The sequence below is a fragment of the Takifugu flavidus genome, chromosome 21, assembly GCF_003711565.1.
Source record: "Takifugu flavidus isolate HTHZ2018 chromosome 21, ASM371156v2, whole genome shotgun sequence".
NCBI classification, from domain to species: Eukaryota; Metazoa; Chordata; class Actinopteri; order Tetraodontiformes; family Tetraodontidae; genus Takifugu; species Takifugu flavidus.
The window spans coordinates 1,432,715-1,459,444 of NC_079540.1; the positions used below are offsets into that span (position 1 = coordinate 1,432,715).

The 26,730-nt window shown below is 49.4% G+C and overlaps 1 protein-coding gene across 1 annotated transcript in view; it reads right to left on the bottom strand.

Moving 5' to 3' along the window:
* Positions 1-26,730, bottom strand: part of jarid2b (jumonji, AT rich interactive domain 2b) — a 68,978-nt gene that overhangs the window by 20,008 nt on the left and 22,240 nt on the right. The window contains exons 2-3 of the mRNA XM_057020165.1: positions 14,515-14,638; positions 8,568-8,697 (exon numbers count right to left, since the gene is read on the bottom strand). Of these exons, the coding sequence (XP_056876145.1) occupies positions 8,568-8,697; positions 14,515-14,638 (254 nt within the window). The remainder of the gene's footprint in view (positions 1-8,567; positions 8,698-14,514; positions 14,639-26,730) is intronic.

Consider the following 26,730-nt stretch of genomic DNA (forward strand, 5'->3'; position numbering starts at 1 on the left):
AACACAGACAAAGCATTTGGTGTGGCGAGAAAGGGCAGAACTCCGATTACACTTCAATCGGAGTAACAGCGTGGTGTCAGAATGTGTCGATTACCTGCGGCGAGACGGGCGCGAGCTCAACACGTGAGAAACTGAGAGACGAACACGCACGAGGAAATACTGGCGCGTTTGAACGGGATAGGTCGGAAGAATAAATGAGCAGGTTTGATTTGTTGGAAGCAGTAGTTTAATCACCCTTACTGTTGTTATTTATTTAAGGTATTTGTTTATGGGGTTACAAAAGGTAACCTGGATCCAGACCAAGAAAAACAACACATCAAAGGAAAAAATGCAAATCTCGAAAAATTTCAAGCATTAAAGGAAATGATGGTGACCATAAATGGGAGAAAAAGACGAGTTAAAGTACAATCTTCTTCCACCCCTTAAGGCCTTTTCCTGCATCCCTGAATGGTTACTACTGCCACAACAAAGAGGAACAGCACGCCACGTGAGCGCCGCGCTGTCTCATCTCCTAGGTTACTTTAGAGACTGGACTGGAGACGCGGACGCCAAGAATCGCTCCTGCACGGCACGGCAGACGCGAGCGCCGTCCTTGTGAAACTTTTGGCTCTTCAGGCAGCGATGAGAGCGAAGGACGTGGCTCGGAGGGATGAACGACAAGGACAGGTGAGGGATTACACACTGGGCACGCACACGCACACGCACGCACGCACACACACACACACACACACACACACACACGAGCGGAGAGCAGAGAAACAAAAAATAACGAGGGTTCACTCGGAGCTTTCTGAGCTCTGCAGGCGAAAACGATTTAAAACTGCTTGGCAATAAACATTTACATCAGTCTTAAAGCATTTTGCAGCCTTCTACCCTCCGACACAGACTTTATTTTTGATGTTAATCTGGTTTCGCATCTTTTAATCCACTTTCCCCCTCTTCTATAATAAGGCACAGACAAAAATGCTGGCAGGGCCAAGCATACATGTAGTGCAGACGTGGACGCGTGCTTGTAGACATTAATGGTCCAAAAGTGAGGCGCGCACACACACACACACACACACACACACACACACACACACACACACACACACACAGACACACTCACACACAATACACTAGTGTGCCCTTAATATGCCATAATATGCATTAAGCTGTCCTACTATCCAACAAATTCAATCATGGAAAATGCAATTTTGCAGAGGAGGGAGCAGCGTGCTGTAAGCTCTCTAAAATAGTAAGCAGAGCAGACACGGAGCTCTCAATAAAGCCTTTTTGGTAAGCTGAACCCTGGATAGTTTTATTGCTCTAATGACACAAATGGACCAGATCCATTTAACTGCTTGAAAAAAAGGCAGGATTGTAAAATTTCCACAGGAATACAAGCCAAGCTGGCAGCATGGTAACAAAAACTACAGTTACCGAAACTTGAGCTTATTCCCATTAGCTTTAGCCGCCGATTCAGCTCTGGGGATTCCGGATGACTGCTCACAGACGTTAGCTAGGGCTCAGTTGAGTTTAAATTAGAATGATTGGCCTAAATAAAGAACAATCTGAGAAGCAAAAATGGACCTTTCACCCATGTTGTAATCCCGCTCTCATCCATCAGTCCCCCCATCCATCCCATCCATCCAACGTCCGTTCATCTACCACCCGAGCGGCTGCGCTAATGTCTAACATCACACCTGCCGCTGTAGCCGCTGTAGCATTGAGTATCCCGGAGACAGCCAGTGACAACCTTCTGACAATTCCGACAGTGAGGAGGAGCAGGGAGACAGAGACGATAAAGGGCTTTGTCATGTTTTACCTTTCATTCACGAGGGAAGACAAAAAAAACATGTTGCAGGTGGCAGACAGCGGACAGAGAGAGTAAGCGGGGAGAAAAACGACCTTCAGTGGCTTTAATGTGATTCAGACTGCCAAAGGGAGCCCGCCGGTGTGGACGGACCCCATAGATCACACGCCCGCACCCAAGCCACCTTTCAAGGACCGTCTTTAGTCACCGCCTTATCAACACCTTTCAAATGACGGCGGTTTCCATGGTGACAGCTCCAGACCAACGTCCGCCCCGGCGGAGAATCACCGAACGAGATCCAGAGGTCTCCCCTGACCCTCTGACAGCGGACGGAAAAGTCGTCAAACTCTTCACGCAAACTCAACAGCACGCCAACAGCAACACGGCGTGCAGCCTGTAGCTGGACGCCGCTCAGAACATCCCGGGTTCTGTAGGTTCTACCTCACCTCCGAGGACAGTTATGAGATCTATATTAGACCGAGGAATGAAGGAAGCATGAAGAGGAACACACGGGAACCACTCAGGAAAGACCCCATCAGATGTTCCAGCTCCTGATAAGACCCTCATGCTGCAGCTGGCTCCCTCCTGTCTGTGTGGTGTGTGTGTGTGTGTGTGTGTGTGTGTGTTGTGTGTGTGTGTGGTGTGTGTGTGTGTGTGTGTGTGTGTGTGTGTGTGTCTCCCTATGAAGTATGTCGGCTGATAAATGAGTGAAAACAGTATTTACAGTGTGATTACACTCTAAGTGGCACCACCTTCATGTGGGAATGGTGATTAAAGCACATGTGTGAAAAGCACAAACTTGCATCTGATAAATGTCTTTTCTCCACACATTAAACCTCACGTTAGTCAGATCCTCTTTCCAGAGATCACTCTGACCCCTAAGCTTATATTCACACATGTTTGCTAACTCATGACAGGGAGAAGTGTGGGCAGTGGAAACTTGGAGCTGTGCTCAGGACAAACTGGAGACAAACTTCCACACCTGAAGCCGACTGGGGACTGACCTGCTGACCTTTCTGTCCGTCACACATGCAAACAGGGTCTTTACTGCCTCTACATAAACACTCAGCATGTGCACGCCAAGCACAAACAAGCACCTCCATCAGGCAAGGAGCCAAGGTCACTGGAAGGGAAAACACGCCGAGGGAGCCTTTCTACCCGTTAGATGGTTTTTAGCATTTAGCTGTCAGCTGATGTCAGTACATCGAGAAGCTCATATTCACGCAGAGCTGGCGTGTATATTCAAACATAACCTTGGATTTTCACTACCCTGTCCCTTCTTTTTCCGAACGACTGGACTGGAGAGGGGATGGCCGGATAGGCAGATGCAGAGAGAAAATGCCGCGCGACAGCGGCGTGAGCTTAGCCGCGTTTCTGTGAATCTCTAAATGTTCCATTAGGTCAGGCGGACGTCAGCCATTGTCCTCTTTGCCACCTGAAACGCAGCCGCGCTGTAAAGCGACTGTCCCTAAGTGGCATTTAAGTAAGGCGAAAAACACATCCAGATGTTGGCGCTGCTGTGAGACGTGTGGTGCTCAACAGCAGAGAAACAAATGAGTTCCACAGTTGCATCCTGCCCTGCTTCCTCCCCCCCCAGTCAGATAAGATAAAAGGCTGCGCGTATGCACGGCCTTTTGTTTAGCGGTCAAGGTCCACCTCTCGGGGGCTGTTTGCGATTCCTTCACAATGTAAGCTAAACTCAAATTCCACGACCTCTGACCTCTGCCTTTCTCTTGAAATCATCCCTCCCCCCTCCCCGGGGGGGGGGGGGGGGGGGGGGGGGGGTAGCCGCAGCCAGGTTAGGTCAATAAACAACCAAGATGGTTGGAGATGTGCTCCGCAATCAGGCTCATTATGCTGTTTGGATCCAGAGAGGCTTTAAATAGACGCGAGACCCCGAGGCTACAGACAGGAGGGGAGGTGGGGGGTGGGGGGTGGGGGGTGGGGGCTCAAACCAGACATCTAGAACAAGTGACAACATTAAATACATCATCTCTGCTACATCGGTGAAGGCATTTCTGATAAAGTGACAATTTACAGCTGAAAGAACTCAACACTGGGGTAGATGTTTGAGGTACCACACACACACACACACACACACACAGACACACACACGCGAAGATGCCATGTTTCTGCCTTGTCTCAACTGAGGTCCTGCGTTAACAGCCCACCAACATATTAAATTTCAAGAATTAAATGTACTAATTACATTCACAGTTCAAATTTTTCCATGAGATTATTCTATATGATTAAATACAGACTTTATTAACCTTATTCATTAGTATTTAATAATAAATCCTTCTGTTATGTTATCAAAAGCTTCAACATGAGTGGCAGCTCAGCGCAGGCCTGATTGACAGGCTGGCCCCGCCCCTTTGTTATGGGCGGGGCTTGTGTATTACTTCAGGTATAAAAGGACCCAAAAGACTCATTACACAAAATCTAAAAATAACTGCCGTGAATTCCACATTATGTAAAAAAAAAAGCATGACATACACCATTTTGCGTGCCAAGTGCGGCTCTGCCACTTGTGTTTGACAGCGGAAATCAGGGTCGTAGCACCGTGGAGCGCCGCTGTGCACCGCGGTGGACGGCTAATGCGACATCAGAGGAGCGGAGGCCGCTGCGACGGCGAGGGTTTTAGAGGAGGGTTTGGAAAATGAAATGCAGACACGCAGGCTGGAGCCAGCGACAGAAGGCTGGGAGACAGCGAGAGCCGGCACGAGCGGAGAAAAAAAGATGGAAACCAGAACTTCAACTGGGTTCCAAATTTTTCTGATTTTAAAAGGCCCAAAAGTATCTACTGTTACTGAAAAGTCAGAAACGTGCGTCTCTGCACCCCATCAACAGATACAATCAAGAACTCTGCTGTAGAAACACAGTAACTCAATCCCACAGCACAGAAAAAAGGTGATTTTACATTACTGACAAGAGGGAATGGTTATGTTAGACAAGCCTGTGTGTGTGTGCCGCGTGTGAGTGAGTGTGTGTACACACTTGGCATTCATTAAGTCGAAACAAAACAAGCCGCAGCAGCTGAGTGTGTGTCTTGGCTGAGACAACAGAGGCACGGATTCAAATAGAGCCAAAAGTGGGGTTCAATGGGAGTGTGGGGGGGCAGAAAATAAGTTCCAATGTCTCCTTTAAGAGGGGCCACTCAAGTTGGGATCCACACAGGCGCGCTTCCGGGTGATTCTAGAGCACTTCACACCTTTGTTTCAACCCGCAGTTGAGCACGGAGTAGAACATGGACCAGAGGAGACGCGATAGCGGAAACGTTTCTGTTTACAGCTGAGAAATGAGGCCAAATTTGCTTCAAATGCCGCAAAGCAACATCAGACAATAACTATGAGCTCCAGAATAACTGCAGCCCGCCGCGCCAACAACGGTGGGAGCCGGTTCCTCTGAAGGCTGCCGGTCATCGGGACGTCCTGCAGGGGGCAGGACAAAGGGATTCTGTTCTCCTGCTAATGGAAAGCTACACCTGCAGGTGCAGGAATCAGAGGTGAGTGGATATATTTAGGTCAGTAAACCATGGCTGGGACAAAGAAACACTGCTGGTAATACACACGTGTGTGTGTGTGTCCCAGTTTTTGGCACGTGAATCCTACTGGGAGAGGCTGGTCATGGGGGAGATGAAGCAGCATGCTTGAAGGGAGGTGCTGCCAGTCTCCTCCAACGATCTCGGGAGCATGGGAAGGCAAACACAGAGTCGGTCTCAAAGACTTCTAAAGGCGGACGCTTCCTGCCAAAATAACCAGCCGCACCTGTCCTTCTGTCTTTGCCTCCTTTCCTTTCTCCACCTCGCTGCCTCTCATGTGCTGCTCCTCCTCCCACTTGTCTCTCTTCGCCCTCTATCCCTTCATCCTCCCTGCAAACTAGGAAAGTTTCTCCCTCCGCCGCTGCGAACTGGAGGCAGCGGCAACGGCGCTCCTCCCTCCTGTCTCGGCTGTGCCAGGTGTGAAAACTCCTGGAATCCTCCCTGTTAGTCCTGCTCAGGAACAGAGCAGGGCAGCGGAGTCACCCTTCGCACGTGCACTCACACACATGCACGCACAGAGCTTTGTAAAGGGATATTTGGCATTAGCATCAGAGACCAGTTAGAGGGTGTGTGTGAGAGTTCTGTCTTTGTGAGGACTTTCACAGACATACTGCTTTCTCCAGCTCCCTACCTTAACAAAAACATCCCAACTTACTCCCTGACCTTAACCAGAACCCAATTCTAACCTCAAAAACCATCTCTAAACTGTCACATAGCCCTTTAAAGCTGTGAGGAAAATGTCCTCACTTTGCTGGTAGAATGAGTATTTTTGGTTCTCAAAATGTAGCGAGTACCAGAACACACACACACATGCTAAAATCACTACGCTTGTAACAGCATTAGCCTTTGTAGGCTAGAGCAGGTGCATTTCATTACAGAATATGATACGTGTCCATTTCCCAGCGATCACTTCCTCCAAGCCTTATCTCACAGGTTCTTGAACTCTGCTGAGGTCAAAGATCAACACTAGTTGTTAGTTAGGTGACTTTAAGATCACCTGATAGAGTGATTAAAAGAAAACCACTATTCCCAATGTGCCGAGGCTCTGAAGAACAGCGTCCTATTTCTTCTGTTTTCCTCCAGACAGGCACCCCTCTGGTTTGAAGCCAGGTAGATGAAAGGTTGAAATAACTGGGATTTTGAGTTTGCGCTATCAAATGACATCTAAGGGGACACGGGCAGGTGCTGGATGTGCTGTGAATGGAGCCCAGTATGGGCCGCTCATTACAGAAGGACATCTGCTGCAGTCCGGCCCCCTAGAACACGCCCCGAGCTTTACACTGGTGCTTTGATGCCCTGTCAGGGTGTGTGTGTGTGTGTGTGGTGTGTGTGTGTGTGTGTATGACTGTGTGTGTGTGTATGACTGTGTGTGGTTGAGAGAGAGAGAGAGAGAGAGAGTCAGCAGAACAAAACAACACAGATCCACGATTGCATGCACACTCTTCCACTTCTATCTTTGTGAGGACTTTCATAGATATAAAGCATTAACCTCACCCTTAAAGCCATGTCTTAACCCTTAAACAGCCCTTTGAAATTGTGAGGTCCAGCCCAAATATTCCCATTTCCTCAAAATGTCCCCACTTTGCTGGTAAAGTGATTTAGCATGTACAAGTAACACACACACACACACACACATATCAGTACCGTAGCGAGAATGAAAAAAAATGTGAGTGGCAATAAAAGCATAAGAATAAAAGAGGAGAATAATCACTGTTGCTCTGCTACTGTGTGCTTAGTTAGAGTGTGTGTGTGTGTGTGTGTGTGTGAATGAGTGTATGTGTGTGTGTGTGTGTGTGTGTGTGTGTGCGTGTATGACTGTGTGTGGTTGAGAGAGAGAGAGAGAGAGAGAGAGAGTCAGCAGAACAAAACAACACAGATCCACGATTGCATGCACACTCTTGCACTTCTATCTTTGTGAGGACTTTCATAGATATAAAGCATTAACCTCACCCTTAAAGCCATGTCTTAACCCTTAAACAGCCCTTTGAAATTGTGAGGTCCAGCCCAAATATTCCCATTTCCTCAAAATGTCCCCACTTTGCTGGTAAAGTGATTTAGCATGTACAAGTAACACACACACACACACACACACACATCAGTACCGTAGCGAGAATGAAAAAAAATGTGAGTGGCAATAAAAGCATAAGAATAAAAGAGGAGAATAATCACTGTTGCTCTGCTACTGTGTGCTTAGTTAGAGTGTGTGTGTGTGTGTGTGTGTGTGAATGAGTGTATGTGTGTGTGTGTGTGTGTGTGTGTGTGTGCGTGTATGACTGTGTGTGGTTGAGAGAGAGAGAGAGAGAGAGAGAGTCAGCAGAACAAAACAACACAGATCCACGATTGCATGCACACTCTTGCACTTCTATCTTTGTGAGGACTTTCATAGATATAAAGCATTAACCTCACCCTTAAAGCCATGTCTTAACCCTTAAACAGCCCTTTGAAATTGTGAGGTCCAGCCCAAATATTCCCATTTCCTCAAAATGTCCCCACTTTGCTGGTAAAGTGATTTAGCATGTACAAGTAACACACACACACACACACACACATATCAGTACCGTAGCGAGAATGAAAAAAAATGTGAGTGGCAATAAAAGCATAAGAATAAAAGAGGAGAATAATCACTGTTGCTCTGCTACTGTGTGCTTAGTTAGAGTGTGTGTGTGTGTGTGAATGAGTGTATGTGTGTGTGTGTCTGTGTGAGTGGGGGTGGGTGTTTATTTCCCTCTACAATGTGATTATTTTTAAATCATATTTTCCGGCCTGTGATTTGAAAATCTATCTCCTGCATTAAAGGAATTACAACCGTCCACCGGAGCAGCGTTTGCTTCCCCACCACTCAGTTCCAGGACTGCGCAGTGATACCAAGTGGTTCAGTGCACGTGTGAAGCAGACTGGAAGAGTTTCACATTGAAAAGTCTGAAACACAAGGATTCCAAGAATAACACACACGTTGAAGCAGAGCCTTTCCCTCCCCATCGCAGGACCATCCATCATTCACCCGGGATTTTAAAAAACCTTGGAACACTTCAAGTGTGGTGGGAATAAATAATAAATAAATACATTTCTGGTCATAAAAGTGTTGGTGGAGAAGGGGCTGAAGTGTAACCCGGACACCGACCATCGAGTGCAACACGGCCTTCGATATAAACCAGCAGGGCGGCAGCAACAAACTTGCTGTTGTACCAAGTTCTGTCTCCCGACCCGGATGACAACCCGGCGCGGTCTCACCTCTTCTTGGCGGGGCCGTCCTCGCAGTACTTGCCGCCATCCAGGCCCTGGGAGCGCAAGGACCCGTCTTCTTTGTGGCCGTTCTTTGACCCCGACCCATTCAGCTGCCCATTGGCGAGGAGAGAAGCACCTGGAAGCAGAAGCAACAGGAAGGAATCAGCCAAGACTGATGACCCAACAGCAGAGAGGAAAGGACGGCGTGCAACATCATGGCGGCGTGAGTAGAATTAATTTCTTTCTGTGCTCCGGATCTACGACAAAGAATAATTACTAAATAAATAAATAAGCCCCAGGCAGTGAGGCCAGTCAACAGATATTGCTGGACTTGACATTCTAAGTGAGCCCAATTGACAGAGCCCTAATTAAATATTTAGTGAGTGAGTCAGACAAACAAAATAGGCCCCCCAGACAGATTCTTAAATCAAAAGCAACAACAAGAACCAAGAATTCAAATTAGGTCAAACAGAGGAGAGGAAGTCGATGGTAATTAAGGGAGACGGGAAAATTAAAGCGATATCACGGGGCTGCGCTTCCTCGTGGGCAGTTTGTGCGACAGTTGGTTCAGATCTCAGAGAGGCGCCGGTTTCTACGGCGGCGCGTGAATGAGCAGACTGTATCGGAGAAACAGCCGGAGGTTTGTCAGAGCTTTTCAAGCTATCAACAAAAAAAAGAGGGTTGTGGAAAGCGTAGAGGAAAATGAGGGCAACATCAGAGGAAGAGGTCCAAAACGCACATTTAAAAATTAAAATCCACAGACAACTTGACATCTGTCAGTACCTCTGATGCCTCTTCTCCCCCATTTGACTGAAACAACAATTAAATTGCATTGAAACCACATTGGCCTGTGTTCACAGGAGCTAGGCATGACCGGTAGGCAAGGTTGCCCAGTTAAACAGCAAAGAATTCGCTTCTAAAACAGACACAACACTCCCCTTGGACTAATGCTCAGGAGAAGAGCCAGCAAACAAACAAGTGTGGAGGTTATAGAAGTGTTATAACAACTTTGGGGCAGGGGTTACAATTAGAGGCACCTGAAATGATACCGTGCTAGCGAAGAGGCTACCCGCGAACAAGCCCGGGCATCGTCGTCTAAACAATATTCAACGGGGAGGAGCAGAGGGATTAAATGATAGTGTGGGGGACAGGATGAGGATGAGCAATGGGACAGCAGGTGAAAACTGTTTTCAAGCATCCGATTTCGCCAATTTTCTAAGCACGTCCCGAGCTAGAAGAGGGCTCGCGCAGGCGGACGCCGCTACGCACGGGCTTGTTGGGGATCTTTTCTCTTCCACGCTCAATGCAGGCCGGGACCTGAAAGAGGACAGTCATCGGATACGCATCTCTGTGGCGGGATTTAACAAGCGCCGGTGTGATGACTAAGGTCGTTGCCCTGCTGTGAGTGCTTTACGTTGGCGGTGGGAGAGCCCGCAAGACTATAGGGCAGGAGTGAATCACTGGCTTACAATGTCAAGCTTTGCACGAAAGGCTCCGTGCGCCTTTAATCAATCAAGAGTCTCGCTCAGAGCGACCTGAAGGTTGTTGTGAAACGAAGAAAACAGAAAAATAAAGAAAAGAGCTCTTTGATTGGGCTCAGGGTTGGTTGAGGCATCCTGTCCCCACGGATCATAAAGGAACAGGGGACTGTGTTCTCACTCTTCCCCAGTCCTCCTAGTTACTCTGAAGACCTGTTTAACATATTCTGGGTGCACATCAGCAAGCCTCTGAGGGCTGGAGCTGGGAATCCTGGGAAGTCAGAGGGTGGAAATGGCAGACAGATGCTGAGGGTAATGTCAGAAATTGAATGGGCCATGGGTGGAAAGGAAGGGGGGGGCATCCCAGTAGGGGTTCTAATCAAATTTATGTGTGCTTAACTAAGCTCATCGCCTCGCTACGTTCACCTCGGAGAAGTCTCCGGAGAGCGCGGGAGGCGTGAGCGGAGGTAGATAGCGTAGCATTGCATATCACAGGGTTGAGGGGAGCTTATTAGTGTGAGCGGCAGCACCGAGCGGAGCTACGGAGCAGTCATACCTTCAGAAAGAGTGACAACCCTTATGTGAAATTCATGAAAGTTAATGTGGAAAATGCCTCGCCCGAGAAACAGGAAATGATAGACAGTAGAATCTGCCGTGGCGACAGATGTGCGGTAGCAGGTCTAATCGACTTCTGCAAATCTGCACCACTCACAAGAGTTCTAAAGTTAGAGACTAATATCCCCTTCCTGTTTTTGAGTGCTTACATTCTATTTTCTGACCTTTGAAGCAATCCTGTGAGTCTGTGTTCAAATAAAAATACAGGAAAATCTGATAAAACAATGGGTTTGTTTTTGGGAAATCCCCAATAGTATCCATTCCCAGGCTTTTTCTTTTTTTTTTTTTTACTCAGAGGAGATACTAAAATTGATCGTCTGGCAGTTTTCACAAAGCCATAAATAGACTGTTCCTCTCTTAGAAACTGCTTCCAAAAATATTGCACGACACTTGCCACGAGCCAAATGCACAGAACCAGTGTTTTATGAGTTCCAAAGCCGTGAAATGGATCCTTTAATGGTTGAAGATGTTGTGTCAAGCTTTAGGGGTCAAAGGCATTGCCTCTGTTCTCTAACCTCGATGGACAGAACTCGGTGCTCAAGGCAAAAAGAACAGAGGTGGAGCGCACCGCAACCAACGTTTTTCAGCACCCAGTGAGGCCAGCATGAGACACTGGCAGTGGCAGGTCCTCACAGGGCCCTTGGGAGCACACGTCTCGGGCGATCACCTGTACCCGCTGCGTAAACCAATCACAAGGGTATCATCATCATTTGCGAGAGATAATCTCCACTTTACAAGACCTTCAGGCCACTTTTCTCCACAAATGACCTACATCACTGCTTTCACCTGGGATGGCAGAAAGTCCCTTTATCGAGGGCCTTGTAGAACTGGGTCGTCGCCTGTCGTTACAACTCCGGTGGCAGTATATGTTGTACCGCCGCTTCTTAACGCACGTTTGCACACCTGGTTTGACTTATTAGCACAGCTTTAAATGATCATGTTATATTAGCCTGCCTCTATATTAATGTAGCCGGAAGCTCAACATGTGCATTGACATTAACTCATACCTTAAGTACCGTTAGCCAACAAGCTAACCATTTACGGCGTGCTGAGCTGTGACGGCAGTTGGGTGTGTGCCCGGCCCCCCTACCCCGGCAACTCACCACCACTAACAGATTCTAATCCTGTGGGTAACTGATTCGGCGTAGCTACAGGGGTTGTGCACAGGTATTGCATCGGTGGGCCTGCAGACCCTACACAGACCAGGGGAGCTGTGACGGTTTTTCCAAACTACATCCTTCCCAGTTGTCACTTTTCCGACTTGTTATTGTATTGTAACTTTTATAGTTCTGGCCAAGGTGATCTAAATGTGTTCGCCATCCATCCTAGTCATAGAACTCCTCCGGATCTGCCCTCTACCCCCTTCCCCATGGTAAGCTGCAGTGCCAACCTGACAACAGTCCGCCGAAGCATAAATGATGAGCCCCATCCGCGTAAGAAAGGCATCCACATTTGTATCACAGCGGCCTCCCAAAATTGCACTTCATTGTTCTGTCGAGATCCATCTGAAAGCCTAGTTTGGCTCAGCTCGACTTTGTCATCCTCGCTGTCACACCATGTTCCGCTTCCAGATTCCCTTTTAGCGGGCTAACAACGTGAAACTACAGCAACATTATCCAATTTCCAGGCGAGAACACTATCATTATTTAACTCCCCCACGACTGGAATTCCAGAGAGAAAACGGAGGGCCACATCATGGTGTCATGGCTGCCACTCTGGTCGTGCACGGCAAACGTGGAGAGACAGCAGAGTGACAGCAGAGTGAGTGCTGGAGGAGAGAGGGGCAGCGTGCATGGAAACAGATAAGAACAGCACCTCCTGGGGCGGGCGGGCAGACACAAGCGACGAAACAGAGGCAACAGTCGGAGGAACGGGCAAATGTGGAGCACCGTCTTCCCTGGCTGACGGCCAGCTCCTCCATCAATAACACTCAGGGTAATGGAGAGGGAGGAAAGAGCGGGGGGAAACGGGGAGAGGAAGATACCGCGGTACAGGAAGGGTGGGAAAAAAGAGGAACAGAGGGAGGGTTTGGGTGACAGATACCGTAGTCTGCATGGACAGAAGGTGTGGAAGGATAAAGCAGAGAGGGGAGGATGTGAGGGAAGGGGAGACGGATGAGGAAGGTGGGGCGTGGAGGCAGGTCATGGAGACGGAGCGGCAGGCGGCAGCACGCAGAGAAGGCTGTAACCGGAGTCCTATTGATGTGTAACCAGACCCCGCATCCGGGGAGAGGCGACCGGAAGGATAGAGGGAGATGAGAGGAGGAGGAGTGTGGCTGTGAAGGGTAAATGCGCAGAAGCCCAGACGAGGTGACAGACGCCACCGTTTGTTAAATAATACAGGTGGTGAGGCGGACAGGCAGGAAGTGTGATGGAGAGGGGGAAAGGGGGAAAAGCGGTGGCAGGGATGGAATCATCACTGGCTGGAAGATGGTCGTGCGGGACACACACATGCACACGTGCAGACTGCCACACCTCCTATTATAACAGCTAGCGTGTTCTGCGGCACAGCGTCTTAAAGTGAGAGGCAGGACGTGAGAGATCCTTGAGCGCTCCGCAACGACAGTCCAATATGGCCGTCGAGCTATATTTGAGGTTTGGCCTCATTTACTGGTATAAAAACGGTGCTGGGCTCCAGATTAAAGGTGAGTAGTTCGCAGTTAGCATATGTGCTGACACTAAAGAAGGGTTTTATCTGGAAAAAATAGTTCCTGCATCGTCATATTCACTTTGAATCATCTAAACAACAAAACAGCGATTTTATCCATCTCCAGACAGTCTTTCAAACAATCAGCTGTAATCCAAAATTTATCTCATCTAAATACATAACAACTATTTGCATGTAGCATTAGCATCAAACAGGCTGCTAATAGAGCCTATGTGAGGCAAAACCTGAAGCACTTCAGGCACTGACATAAAACCAGACTTTAACTGGCAGCCCTGTAAACCAGCAGGAGCTGTCCATTTAGGATGTAGCGCATGCTGCGCACGATCCTCCAAAATGGCTGACGGATACGCCGCGACATCTATGCCAGCCAGGAAACTGTGCCGCCCATGCAACCTCCATAAACCCACAGCGTTCTAAATCAGCGGGGCCCGTCTATTCAGACCAGCTCCCCTTTGTGTCACAGCACAGGCCGCCACAGTTACCCCCAGCGCCACGAGCTGCCCATGCTTTCTAACGAGTCATTTTTATTCAGGCGATAAGGTCAGCTACCCGCGGTGGCTTGAAAGGCCCGGAGAAGCTTTGGGGTGGCAGCTATGGGATGCCAGACAGACACACAGAAAAAGAGGGGGAGGACTGTGGAGAGGAGAAATGGAGGTGTGGAACAGATAGAATAAAGGGTAAAAAAAAAAGCGCCATGTAAAAAAGATAAGCTAGATTTCAAAGCAGGGATCCTTCCTGTCTGCGCGCCTGTTCCTGCATAGCTGGATGGTTAGGTGTCTTTCTGTCAGCATCTGGGTTGTGTTAATGTCAGCTGAGAATAGCTTCTGAAGCATGTGTGAAGTTCACTGCTGGATGGCTGTGGGTTGTTTTGTTTTTTTCTTTGACTGGATGTACCGGTGCTGAACAAAGACCAGGAAGAAACCTGGTTCTCGCTCAATGTGCTCCTCCTTGTCTTTTGTTGTGTCAGTCCTACTGTAAAAATCTCTCAAAGCTAAAGTTAAACAAGGGTTTCTACTAGTCCACAACTAATGAGCCAGGTGAAAACAGTCGCTTCTGCTTGCTCCTATATTTGATGTGTAAAACTGACAAAAACAATGAGGAAAAAAAACTGCGCAGGAAGCAAGAATTGCTGCCAAAAATAAAAGGACAAACAGACAAATGTCATGTACCAGGAAAGGTGTGTACGAGGTTACCATTTGAGTTGGGAGTTCCGTCTTCCAGCTGCCTTTTCTGTGCACTCCGGAACTCCTTTAGGGAGAGATAAAGCACCTTTCGCATAACCCGCTCCTCCGACCATGGGATCCCATCACTGTCATCCTGCCAACACATCCAGACAAAGAAAATGGGTCAACACAAAACAGAGTTTAATTAAAACAGCTCTTAATTACCGTGTTGTTGTTTTGTTTTTTTTATCTAAGATTGCAGACCGACAACAGAAAGCCATTAATACACACAAGTGTCAAATTAGCATATCTTAGCATATCAAAATAAAAGTGATAACCCAAACACTGGAAATACATTTGTTTAACGTGGAAATGCATAAATTCTGACCGAAAAACTGAGGTTTTGTAAGAAAAAAAAATCTCCTTTACATATTGTACCGAGTTTCCATTTTTCGCTACATCATGACATTAACGCTGGCATGAAATTAGCATAACATAGCATTAGCTTGCACCAGCAACACGGGGCGACAGCATTAGCATAACAATGCACAAAGGCTTCACGTCGCACCACAATGCAATGATAGCGGAGCGTCGGGGTGATGAATAGTTAGGAAGCAAATGAAAAAAGCATCATGGGACCGCCAGTTCATGTGGCGTTAATCTCTCCCGGGGAGATGGAGACAGAAGATGTTTTTGTAAAAGAGGTCACCAAGTCACGCGAAAAAGCAAAAAAAAAAAAACCACCTAATTTTTGCAACCACGCCGGCCTCTTTTTCAGTTTCAAACACACCAACAAAAATGTTGCTCCGCTCACACTGCAAATATTCCCTAAAAAATTTCAGAGCATTGTTAAAAAAAAGCCTCTTTAGTGAGAGTCCAATGGTAATAACCATACGTTCTCGCCTCCCTCGCTCCGCGGCCCGTGCTGCTACGGCAGCTGTGTTTGATGTTGAACAACGCTAATGACTAAAGGAAATGAGATTAGGACATGAGCAACAACAAAGAGGTATTAATAAATAATGGAAAATGGAAATAGCTCTTTCTTTCTATGAGCTACGGGGCGAGCCGAATCAGCTGGAAGCTTTGCGAAAAGAAAAACTTTCTTTGAGCCAAAAGCCAATTTATGCTAATTATTTAAATGTTAAAGGAACGCTCTGATCCTGTCGGCTCATCCCAGCCCGCACACATCCGCCTGTCTGAGTCAGGAAACCTGCGCTGGGAGCGTCCTTGCTTCGTCGAGTTGACTCAGGGTTTGAAGTCGGCTGCATTAAGCGTCTCACATCAAAATAATTACTCCAAGATGTTTTATCGGTGCTGTAATAACAACGGAACAGTCAGCGCATTCCATTTAGAGTGAGCTAGCGCGGGGTTCCTGCATGTTAGCTCTTTTTCTCTCTACAGCAACAAGAATGATATGAATACAAGTACCCAGCTATTTTACTCATGTGCGTTTCCACCAATACTTTAATTACCAAAAAATTATTTAACTGGGTAAAGAATATTTGGCCTAATCTGCGTGGTTTGCAACCCTAAAAATAAAAAAATAAAAAAGTCCTCCGGCTTCTTAAGGCCTTCACAAATTTGTTTCGTATCTGAGAAGTTACTTTTTCAAGGAAATCCTGGGATTGGGCCGAGGTATTACCTGGGTAATTTTGGTGGAAATGCGTCAGGGATTCGCAAAATCCCGGCAAAATAATAAACATCCCTCCGATAGAAAGGAGGCTCCGGATTATGTGGAACATAATTGTTCTAAATTGTCACATTAGCGTCTATTGAAAGATCGGGAATCGTCAAATTGAGAGGATATCAACACGGTCGGTACCAGCGGAAGATTGCCGTCAATGATTTGGAACAGCCCTGACAGGAAAGTAGCGTGTTTACTCTGTTTGGTGCATCTTCAGCAGGTGAGAGTGAGAGTGTTGTTGGATCGGGTGTGTTTACACATGCAGACAAGCAGTGGGTCAAGTATTCCATCGTGGTGAGCTGTAAAATAATCCCTTCTCTCCACATGCATGTGCAATCCTGCCAGCTACCTGTCAGTTACCCAGACATCCCTCTGATACCCCCCCCCCCCCCACACACACACACACACACACACACACACACACACACACACCACCTCCACACACACCGCGTTCACCTGGCACACAAATTCCTCCTCCCTCCCCTCAGAATCTGACCTGAAAATGTTCCCGTGTTTACTTTCCCTCGATCTGGTTTTCATCAGCGCCGGCCCGCAGATGTTTCCTGCATCCGTGCACGTAACGGGCGACGCTCGAAAGCTCGTGCCCTCCCGCGGCCGCCGTGGCGTGAAACCTCAGCAGTTCAGTGGAATATCAGATTATTGATCCCGAGATGCTGTCGCCTCTGTTTAATTGGACGTGGAGTAATTTGTATCCTTCCGCCTGCGTCAAGTGGAACTTGATGTTTGATTTGTTTTCTGGGCTGTTGCCAGTGTTCTCACACTGACAGCAAGCTGCTACCTGGTACGCACACAAACACACACTCCTACTTCCATCCTTTGTGAGGACTTTCTTAGACATAATGCTTCAGCCAGCTCCTTACCATAATGAACAAGTCTAACCCATGAACCCGAACCTACACCCAATTCTACCGTTAACCTTTTTCAACAATCCGAGTTCCTGCATGCGTAGCCAAACATGAGACCCCCCCCCCCCCTCACCCCTGGGTAGGCAGCTACCCCTCTCCCCACTTTCATAGGCCAGGTAATCCCCCCTGGGAGGGTGAATCTGCCCCTTCATTAGCATCGTCCATCCAGCTGGATGAACGTGCAGCTGCATCTACTTCATAAACGCAGCCTTTCCAGTCCACAATCATCTCCACACAGCGGGCAAACCTAATAACCCTCAGCGCTGATGAGGGAACAAAGTGGACTGCTTCTGCGGCGCCGAGCGGAGCGGCGGATGTTGCGTCTCGTCGGCCTGGTTCTTGAAGGGCAGCGAGGCGTAGGGATACATCCAGTAAAACCTGGATCTAATAAACCGGCAGGTTAGAGCCGTGTGCCGTAGCGGACCAAGCACGGGAAGGGACCGAGGGGCGTTGGAGGTGTGTGGAGTTCGTCCTGATGCAGACTGGAGGAGGGGAAGGCATGTGCTGCGCCTTTAAGGAGGCGCCTCGCTCCGGGCCTGTGCGTGCGAGTGTGACGGCACAGCAGCGCCAACGTGCGCTCTGCGGCTCCTATGCTGCTGCTCGCGCACACAAGAGGCGTGAAAACGCAAACTCTCACAATTGATCCCGGTTTCTTTTCGTATCACAGTCAGACACACTCGGACGAAAACCTCCCGTGCGAGCACGTTCGCGCACCTCAGCCCCCTCGCCGGCGCTTCTAAAAATAGCAGCGGCCGCTGCTGCCGACTGCGAGGATGTCATGGCGGAGGAATGTGGGCCATGTGCCAGCTGCGATCTGCTCCACAAAACCGGAGCAAAAATCTGTTATCCTAACACACATTCGCCTTCAGAGCGCGAGCAGAGAGGAGCTGTGCACAAGTGCACAAGAGAGGCCGTGCGATTAAAGCAGAGCTTCGGACACCATATCCGGTAGTCAGCTAGCCCCCCCCTCATCCTCTTAGTCTTCTGCCAACACATGGGGTCCAGATGACGGTCTGGAGTTTATAGCTTTCAAAAGAGAAAAAAAGTGCTGCAAATTAAAGCTGCAACGCTCATTTAATTCCTCGACGTGTTGCTGGAGGCGTCAGTCGGGTTGCGACCATCGTGTGGCGTTAGCGGGGGCGTCGCTTGAGATCCTGCAGGAAATCTGCCGAAATCCCGGACCAGGATGCAGATTAGCTAACGCAGTGGTGCAGAACGGCAGGGGTGGAAGCGAGCATGTGGCCCGACACAGAACACGCTAGCTAGCATGCTGACTGTGTGCCGACACTTACAGTCATGGGGACCAGATCCTGCTGGTTAGCACTAATTTAAAACAACCGGGCGACTCACTCGGGGGGGAAAAAGTCTCCTCACATTCCTTTTCTAACTACATCCTGGTCCCCACGACCCTCCTGGCTTCACGCAGGCCGGATGCTGAGAGGAGCCGGGCGCTCCGTGAAGAGGCGAGCGAGGTTGTGGGGTTGCCGGGGAGGAAGCCCTATATAATCGCCTCATTAGGCCACAATCTCACCGCTTTGGAATGCGTCTGCCTGCCACGGGACCTTCCCCCGGACAGCCCCGAAATGTAGATTAAAGGGATCAGATCAGTTCCATCTGCAAGACTGGAGGAGATGAGGGCGACGCGTAAGCCCCCGCCGTTATTTTGCATTCCGTTTGCTGTCGGGCCACGGACGCTGTGATACCAGTGGTTTGAATTGACTGGGTCAAACCGTCCCTACTGACCATGTGGCCCACCGACCCAGGATCTGACCCTTGACCCTTACAAAGATGTTCAGACAGAAACGTCTATTTTTATAAACCCACTAAATGCCGGTATTCGTGTCTAGCATTAAGTGCCGTTAAGTGCATAAATCTGGGATGATGTAATGGGCCTTTCGGGCCGTAGCGTCTGCTGCTGGCACGGGCGGCACCGCTCAGCACCAGAGGAACAATAAGAGTCAAAGCAACTGCTTTCTATTCATTCTGCGCCACGACTCCAGAACCACCCGGCGGAATCGTTGCAGTGGGAATTTTTTAAGTGTCTCTCGTAAAAGTGAAGCGCTAGCGTAACGACGCGATATCGGCTCCGTGGCGGGATCCCTGCCTGCTCGCCGCTCTGTTGCTATGGTTTCTTTAGCGCTCGGCAGAGGGGACTTTTTATGTTTTCAGCGCAGGCTGGGCTACATGTGGCGTTTTTGTCCAGGAGAACGAGAGCAACCCCCCATGCGTGCGTTGCAGCAGGCGGCGTAACAAATCCAGCACAGCCGCACTACGGGTGCGCCGCCGTGTCATTTACACCTTGTCGTCTGATCAACGGCTCCTCGACGCGGCCGCATCCATCACGGCGGCAGTGTCAATGGCTCCCGCACCTCCTCCCTATTCCCGCGGGAGGCCTTGGAAGACCCCACCGCTGATCCCTCTTAACAGAGCTGCACTTGTAACCTCCTCCGTGCACGGAGACGTGAAATACGACTACAGCCGTCAATAACAGTAGTTTATATCTTTCAAAGCATTACCGCCAAACGAACGCTGTTCTCAAAGCCGCCCGAGTGCTAAGTTTATGACAATCTTCCGACTTTACAACAGCTGGTGGGGATGTTTATGGCATGTCTGAATGTGGGACTGTAAACACTGCAAAAACAGCTTGTTTCTGATGCATCTACACATCATACACTCTTCTGGAGGACTCACCAAGCTGTTTTGGCATGTATCCGCAAGCAACGGCGCATACACACGTGCTAAAACAAGGCCGGAGCCTTCCCACAAGTACGAGGAGGAGACAGGAAGGCAGAAACAGGAACCAGAGTAACCTCATTAGCCCGCGCATTGTCTGACAGCCGCAGCCTCCAGGCTTGCAGGCTTATACGCAAACAACAACCAGACTCTGGTCACTTCTGCAGCATCCGCTTGCGAAACTGGAGGGAGACGCCATTTGTATGTAAGTGTGAGGACGCCGCCTGAGGGGGGCGTCGAGGAAGTCTCCTTGTTAGCCTTGGACAGTCGGACTCATCAGAGAGACTTTAGGATTACATCTGGAATCCGGTTAGGTAGGCCTGTAAACAATCAGGCAGGAAGAGGCATACATCACACACATGCACTTACACAGCGGCAGCAATAACAAGTCGTAGCCTCGGGCTTTACGCTCGTCTACCCTCGCAGAAGTTTGCACAGGCTCAGACGGGCTGATTTACTAGAAAGGCTCATTAATGCTCCTTTTCCACGACCTACAAACAAAACGATATGGGACGTGAAAAAGGCCGCCGCTGGCCCACACGACAGAGCAGGCGGAGGGATACGACCCGGAGCGCCATCTGAGGAGCTTAACTGACGCGGCCGGAGAAGAACGACGCAAACGCCGCCTCACCAGCGCTCATTTTTAGATTCAGGGTGAGAGGAGGGTGGCGAGGAGATCGATCGGGTTCGCCCGGCCGTGGTCTTCAGCCAAGCCTGACAAATGAAGCTCCTCGCTATTTTCATAACTGCTAAAGTTCCCACGTTCCTCCAGCCGGATCACGCTACACCTTCCTACATCTCTCAGCCTCCTTCTGGAAGGAGGAAAACCTTAGCTGGTTACATCACGTTTACTTTCCCATCTTATAATATTGCGAATGCATCATATGTGTGCGTGCACGGCTGGTGAGCAGCTTCGGTAGCAGAACCAACAGCAGCACATGTGTATTACAGCCGATAGATCATGACGTTGTCAAACACGCCAGACCAGCTGCGCAGCAGAGAGACAAAGGGGCTGCGGCGAAGACACTCGGAGGGAAGCTAAGCTACATGTGTGCACGCGCGCGCACACGCTAGGCCTTCAAAGTGAAAAGAGGCAGCAGAATGGCGTGCGAGGGGAGGTGCACAGTGCTCCTGTGTGGCCACTTTTGAGCTGGTCGGCAGCACAGGTGGTGGCAATATTAACCCAACAACTAGCCAGGCCCGAACCAGGCCAGCGCTCTGTGGATGTGGACAAGGCCTCAGATGCTCATGTTGGCCCTAAAATGGGTGAACTGTGTGTGTGTGTGTGTGCAGCTGCTCGCAGCCGTTGCCTGAGTGTGCAGCTCCAGACCATAAACAAGCTCAAAACATGACTAAATATTGTCGAACGTTCCTGCGTGTTATTTGGACTGGACCGGATCGTATCAACACCGAGTCTCAGCTGTCCACCGCGCGTTGGCGTGTTTAAATATAACAGACTTTAACGTGTTTATCGGGCTCCGGCGCTGGGAAGATCCCCGACATCACCCACCAGAGACCCGATTAACCCCAAACGCATTTTTGAGAATCTATACCAAGAGACACTTTCCCCCCGATGACAGCAACAGCGGAGCGGCTCGTACGGACCATGTAAGGTCACGTCTCCCTCTTTGGCTGACAATCTCGCTAACAAGCGTGTCACAGCTCCGTGCACACACGCGTGCACACGAGCGTCTGCGAGGGACTCAACAGCACACGCTATGCAAGTGCTCGCTCGGATCATTATTGGCAGACTGTTCACCGCCATGTACACACACACACACACACACACACACTCTGAGAGGTACACATCCGGAGCCCCCGCCCCGCCCGGCGTTTTCTGACAGGCAAATTAATGCGCTCCGAGCCCGTGCACGTCTGACCGAGCGTGCACACGTGGGCCGCTAATTGCACGCCTTCGAATGTCACTCGCATGTGAATCAAAGCAAACCACCCGGGTCTTTAAAAGCACGGCAGCAAAGGGCTCCCACCTACACGTCATCGTCTTCGGCTGCGACACGCTGCAATTTAGCAGGAAACCCGCCTTCACCTGGTCCTGCTGGAAAACTCCGATGTTTGCACCCGGGAAGCTAATTCAGAGGCTGTGTGATGAACACACGCCCTCGGGGTTTTTTCTGTTTTTTACAGTGCTAAAACAAGCACCAAACTGGGGCAAAAACACTCAAAATTACACCACTTTCCAACTGCCGTGAAGGCAACACAAGCCACAAGTGCTCATTAGCGCAATCCGCACAAAAAGCGTGTTTTTGCACACGTACGACTGTGGGGTTTGTCTTGTTTGTGTTGTTGTGTGTTCTGCTCAGACAATAGCAACTAATCCCCACTTATGTCGCCACGAGGTTCAGGCTTTCGGAGACGGGCTGGAGCGGAAACTCTCAGAAACGTCCATATTGGGGAAACCGGGACTCGCCGCCAGAAATGTGAAATGAAGCTTGTGCATTTGCACACGTGCATCCCAACCACAAGCACTGTATCTGTGAGCGGCGAGAGCAGCCTCTCATTCTTTTATGCTGCATCATCTCTCATTTTTTACACCCCAGATGTGTTCTGTTTATTTACCCCGACGCCACGGCCCAATTTTGCTCAAATGGGGTGGAAATTAAATCAGGCCTCGTGAAAATCGCTACACTTCCCTGCCCTCGGTTCGTCCATTAAACTGTCACTGTTGCCCGGCCCCGTACGAGACGCGGCGGAGCAAATGGAATACGTGAGGAGCGGGGGGGGCCAGAATCAGAGGAGGTGGCTGGTGGGAGATCGCCTTAATAAGAACTCACTTAGCTGCGGCGTTCTGCGAGAAGGATCACGCCGGTTCCTCGCCATGAGTCTCAATCTAGGCGAGACCAGTGATGAACTGGGGAGGGAATAAAAACGCAACAGCTGCATTTACACGCCGCTTTAAACTCTATTAAGGTTGATTTTTAAATAAAAGTGCAGTTAAAGCTATACATCCTATTGGCCCTTTAAATGAATCCGGAGGGGTCAAGGGTTGAGGGCAAGCAGGTGGCCGGAGAGGGGTCAAAGTTCAGCTTTTCGGTGACACATCGGTGGGCGGGTCTGAGCCACGCGGCACAAAAGACCCGTCAGTCAAAATGGCCAATTTACCATACGTCCATCTCCGCTGGCCCCGGGGAGCTATTTTAGCATTTCTCCCCAGCCTCTTTACCCCCCAATCAGGGGCAGATAAGGGCTTCTTTACATGACAAAGTGCTTCGGAGGAACAGGGCAGAGAAAAGAAAGAGGCTCCTTTCAGCTGCCAGTGGGGGAGAAAATCCTCTGCCCATAAGAGCTTTTGGTCACATGGTTCTAATTTAAAACTCAAAAGGTGAATTGGGAGCTGCGGCTCCGCCTGGTCCGGCCTCATAGATCATCTTCAACCTTCATATCCTAATAAATGCGAGCTGCTGCTGCCACCGCGGTGACCCGCAATCACATTGTTAAAAACGCCTTGAAAATAATTTAATTTCCAGCCGGTGGTGATGTAACCGGCACTCGGCTGAGGTCAAATAAGCAGCTCCGGACGGTAAATGCTAACGGCGTGCTATGTGCTAAAAACACACTTAAACATCCAATTGGCTGGAAGGTGCTGCATCTGAAAGAGGAAGGGGAAGCCTGGATGCCGACAGGCAAACAACATAAAACAGTTTAGATAAAAGGACAGGCAAAATGGGGGGGTTTGGTTAGATTCTAGGCTTCAGAACCTCTTGGTCGGGCCATCTGCATGTGTGGAGAAGTCGTGTACGGAATGTCAGAGGGGAGTCTGTAGGAGGAAGAGAGGGAAGGAGGACAGACAGGCATTGTGTCTGCACTTCCTCTTCCTGTTCAGTCCACAGAGGGACGGTTCTGCACGTCAGGGACGTGGGCAGGTTGCTGGAGATTTTACAGACCCAAGCTCATTGTTACACGCAGTCTTTCATCATCTTTCTTCATCTGTAAGGGGTAAAATACACAATGATGGCGTGGATCAATCACTGCCGGGCTGCCAGGCGACGTGCTCCGAAACGCAGCGTGTGTGTGTGTAACGTGCGCCGTCTTTCAATGGGGGAAGTGCCTGATCTCAGCCAGTCGTCTCCCCTTCATCCCTGAACATCTATGACGGTGAACAGAAGTCAGTCCGTGTTCTGCCGGATGATGAAACTTCAACAGATCCATCAAAACCAACTGGTTAAAATGGCTCCAGTAAAGGCTGCCAGGTGCATGCTGGTATCAGTGAGTGATGCCGTCTTAAATCCGGACCTCAGATCTGAGCTCTGGACTGTAGTGTCCTGCTTTAGAAGTAAAGTCTAACACCAGTCATCACCTGGGCACGCCCCCCCTCCTCATCTAACACTTCATAAAAGCCATTCATCCCACCATCCTTTCATCCATCTATACCAGGGGCCTCGTTAATCCTTCTCTCCATCCTGACCCCGCACCACTCAACCGGACTGGGACAAACTTCAAAGAGCGTGTGTGTGTGTGTGTGTGTGTGTGTGTGTGCGTGTGTATAACAGAAAACGCAAGAGATACAGAGATTGGGTGGCTGGGCAGCTGTGTTGTATTTGGCCTAAACCACAAAGCCTTCAGTGCACCCCCCATCCCCCATCCCCCCACCCCCCCCCCCCATGCACACGCATGTGCACACCTACTTCAATGTCTTCTCTGGTCCCAAAAAAAAGTTAAAGTTCTAACTAGGAAATGAAACATGGTAACAAGCTAACGTCTATATGAAGTCCAGGCAACTGTTTAGAAGAGTAAATCCGTTAATTAGCTAAATTCAAATAAACTAAAACGGCAGAAAGAGTCTGGTGCCGTCAGATTCTACTGGGCAGACTGGTACAGGAGGGCAATACTGGACCACACCACGGCTTCAGAAAGTCAACGATGTGTAAGGAAATAGAGCCAGTATACACAAACACACACGGATGGGGGGTGGGGGGGGGCTGACATGCCTGCCATCACCAGCAGTTAATGGATGTTTGTTTATGAACCTGCCACCGAGAAGCAAAAACACCGCTACGTATCTGTGTCTGTGCTGCGGCCCGTGAGGGCGAAGGCGACTCCAAACCTGCCAGCAACGGTGCTAATTCCTGGTGATTTCTATGTCAATATTTGGTCTCTGCCTTGCAGGGTCGCTGCTGCTGCTTCCAGTGATAGAGTGGAGGGCTGTCTGACTCACACAGGCGAGTCCTCCTCCATCATAAACCCACCACAAAAACTGAGCAGTGCAGAAATAAAACCTTCCCGCATCGCCTGTTTATCTGCCCGAACCAGGGTTGCAACAAAAACCGTAGTATCAGACGTAACCCCCCGCGCACAGCCGCTCGGCTCGTTCGGTCTCCATGGAGCTTTTAAGCTTTAAATGGTTTAATTTGGAAAACAGAAAGTCCCAAATCAAGGAATACAGCTGTTTAAGACTGTTAGGGAGCTGGCAGGGGGCACAGAGGGAGGGGGGCAGGAGGACAAACAGTTGCAACTGATGCGTGCCCGTGAAACGTCTGTGGAAAAAGCATCCTCTCGCCAGAGAACTAGCGCTGTGTGGCACTTTGTGAGCCGTGCACGGGTCAGCTGTTGCTCTTGGCCTGGTTTAGCCGCACAGCCTGGTGGATTCTCTGCACACTAACACCCTGTCCTTCTGCACCCCCCCCATCCCCCTTAATCTGGCAAATATTTAAGCAATCCTGACATTCACTGTCACAACGGCGCAAACCCACACTGAGAACCCTTTAAACGAGACGCTGGGCCAAAGAGAAATTCACTTCTGCTAACTGAAATCATTAAAAGAGCTTTTCCGTCCACCGCCGGTGTTTAATTGAGCCCAAAAGTACCATTTAAACCTGCGCCAGTCGCAGTTTAGAGCAGAGCTGCGTGATTTACAGCGCTTTAAACTGATATTCTCCTTCAAAAACACACAATCGTCGCACTGTATTCGCTCAGTGAGGAACGCTTTATTTCATTTACAAGTGGGACTGTTGGGCGGCCGAGGAAACGAGAGAGCATAATTGCTCATTTACAAATCACCCCAACTCTGCTAATAACAACCAAGTGGAATCAACAATCTAGGGACAACAGTTAAATATGGCTGCCGTGACAACGGGCCTTAACGGACTGGATTGGGTTAAAAAAATAAAAATAATTGAAATTTTTTTTTAAAAAGTCGAACGCTGACTGAGCAGAAATTCGTGCACTTGGAAAACGTCACGCCGCTCGCTTGGCGTTAATATCAGCAGAAACTGTCGACTTTATTCAAATCCCCTCTATGAGCGAGTTCCTCTCTGGCCAACCATTGCAAATAAAAAGGCCGGTTTGAGGATCGCAAGTGTCAGATTTTCATCACGTATGAACGGGCAGAAAGAGAACGCCCCCCCACCCTCATCATCCAATAAATATTACAGCTGCTGTCTGAATCTAACCAAATTAGCAGCATGTTAAAACCGCAGAACAAGGCTGGACGCCACTGCCAAGTAACAAACACTTGCTCGGTTACCTGCCAAAAAAAGGCCATAAATATGGCTGCAGGCCGGCCGGCCGGGCAGCGGGCCGGAGGTCTTAGAGGACCAACAGCTGTTTTCTGTCGTCTTTTACTCAACTTATCCTTATTGGGATGCGATTCCCCGGTGCAGTGGTGGCGAGAAAGGCGTTTAAAACGCTTAAAATCCACACTGCCGGCAGTAACGGGAGACAAAAATCAGTTGGGAGATTCAAAACGTGCTCGGCTTCCTGCATTCTGGGGGAGATGGTGGCATATTTACTCGGGACGTTTGACACAGACGCACATTTAAAGCTGGCCAGCCTGGCGCCTGCTGCTAAAGGTAGGAGGCAAAGGAGAAGATTACAGACGGGCAGAACATCCAGGAGGCGCCGCCAGAGGGGTCTCCCAAGTGAGGTCATCACCACACCCCCCATCCC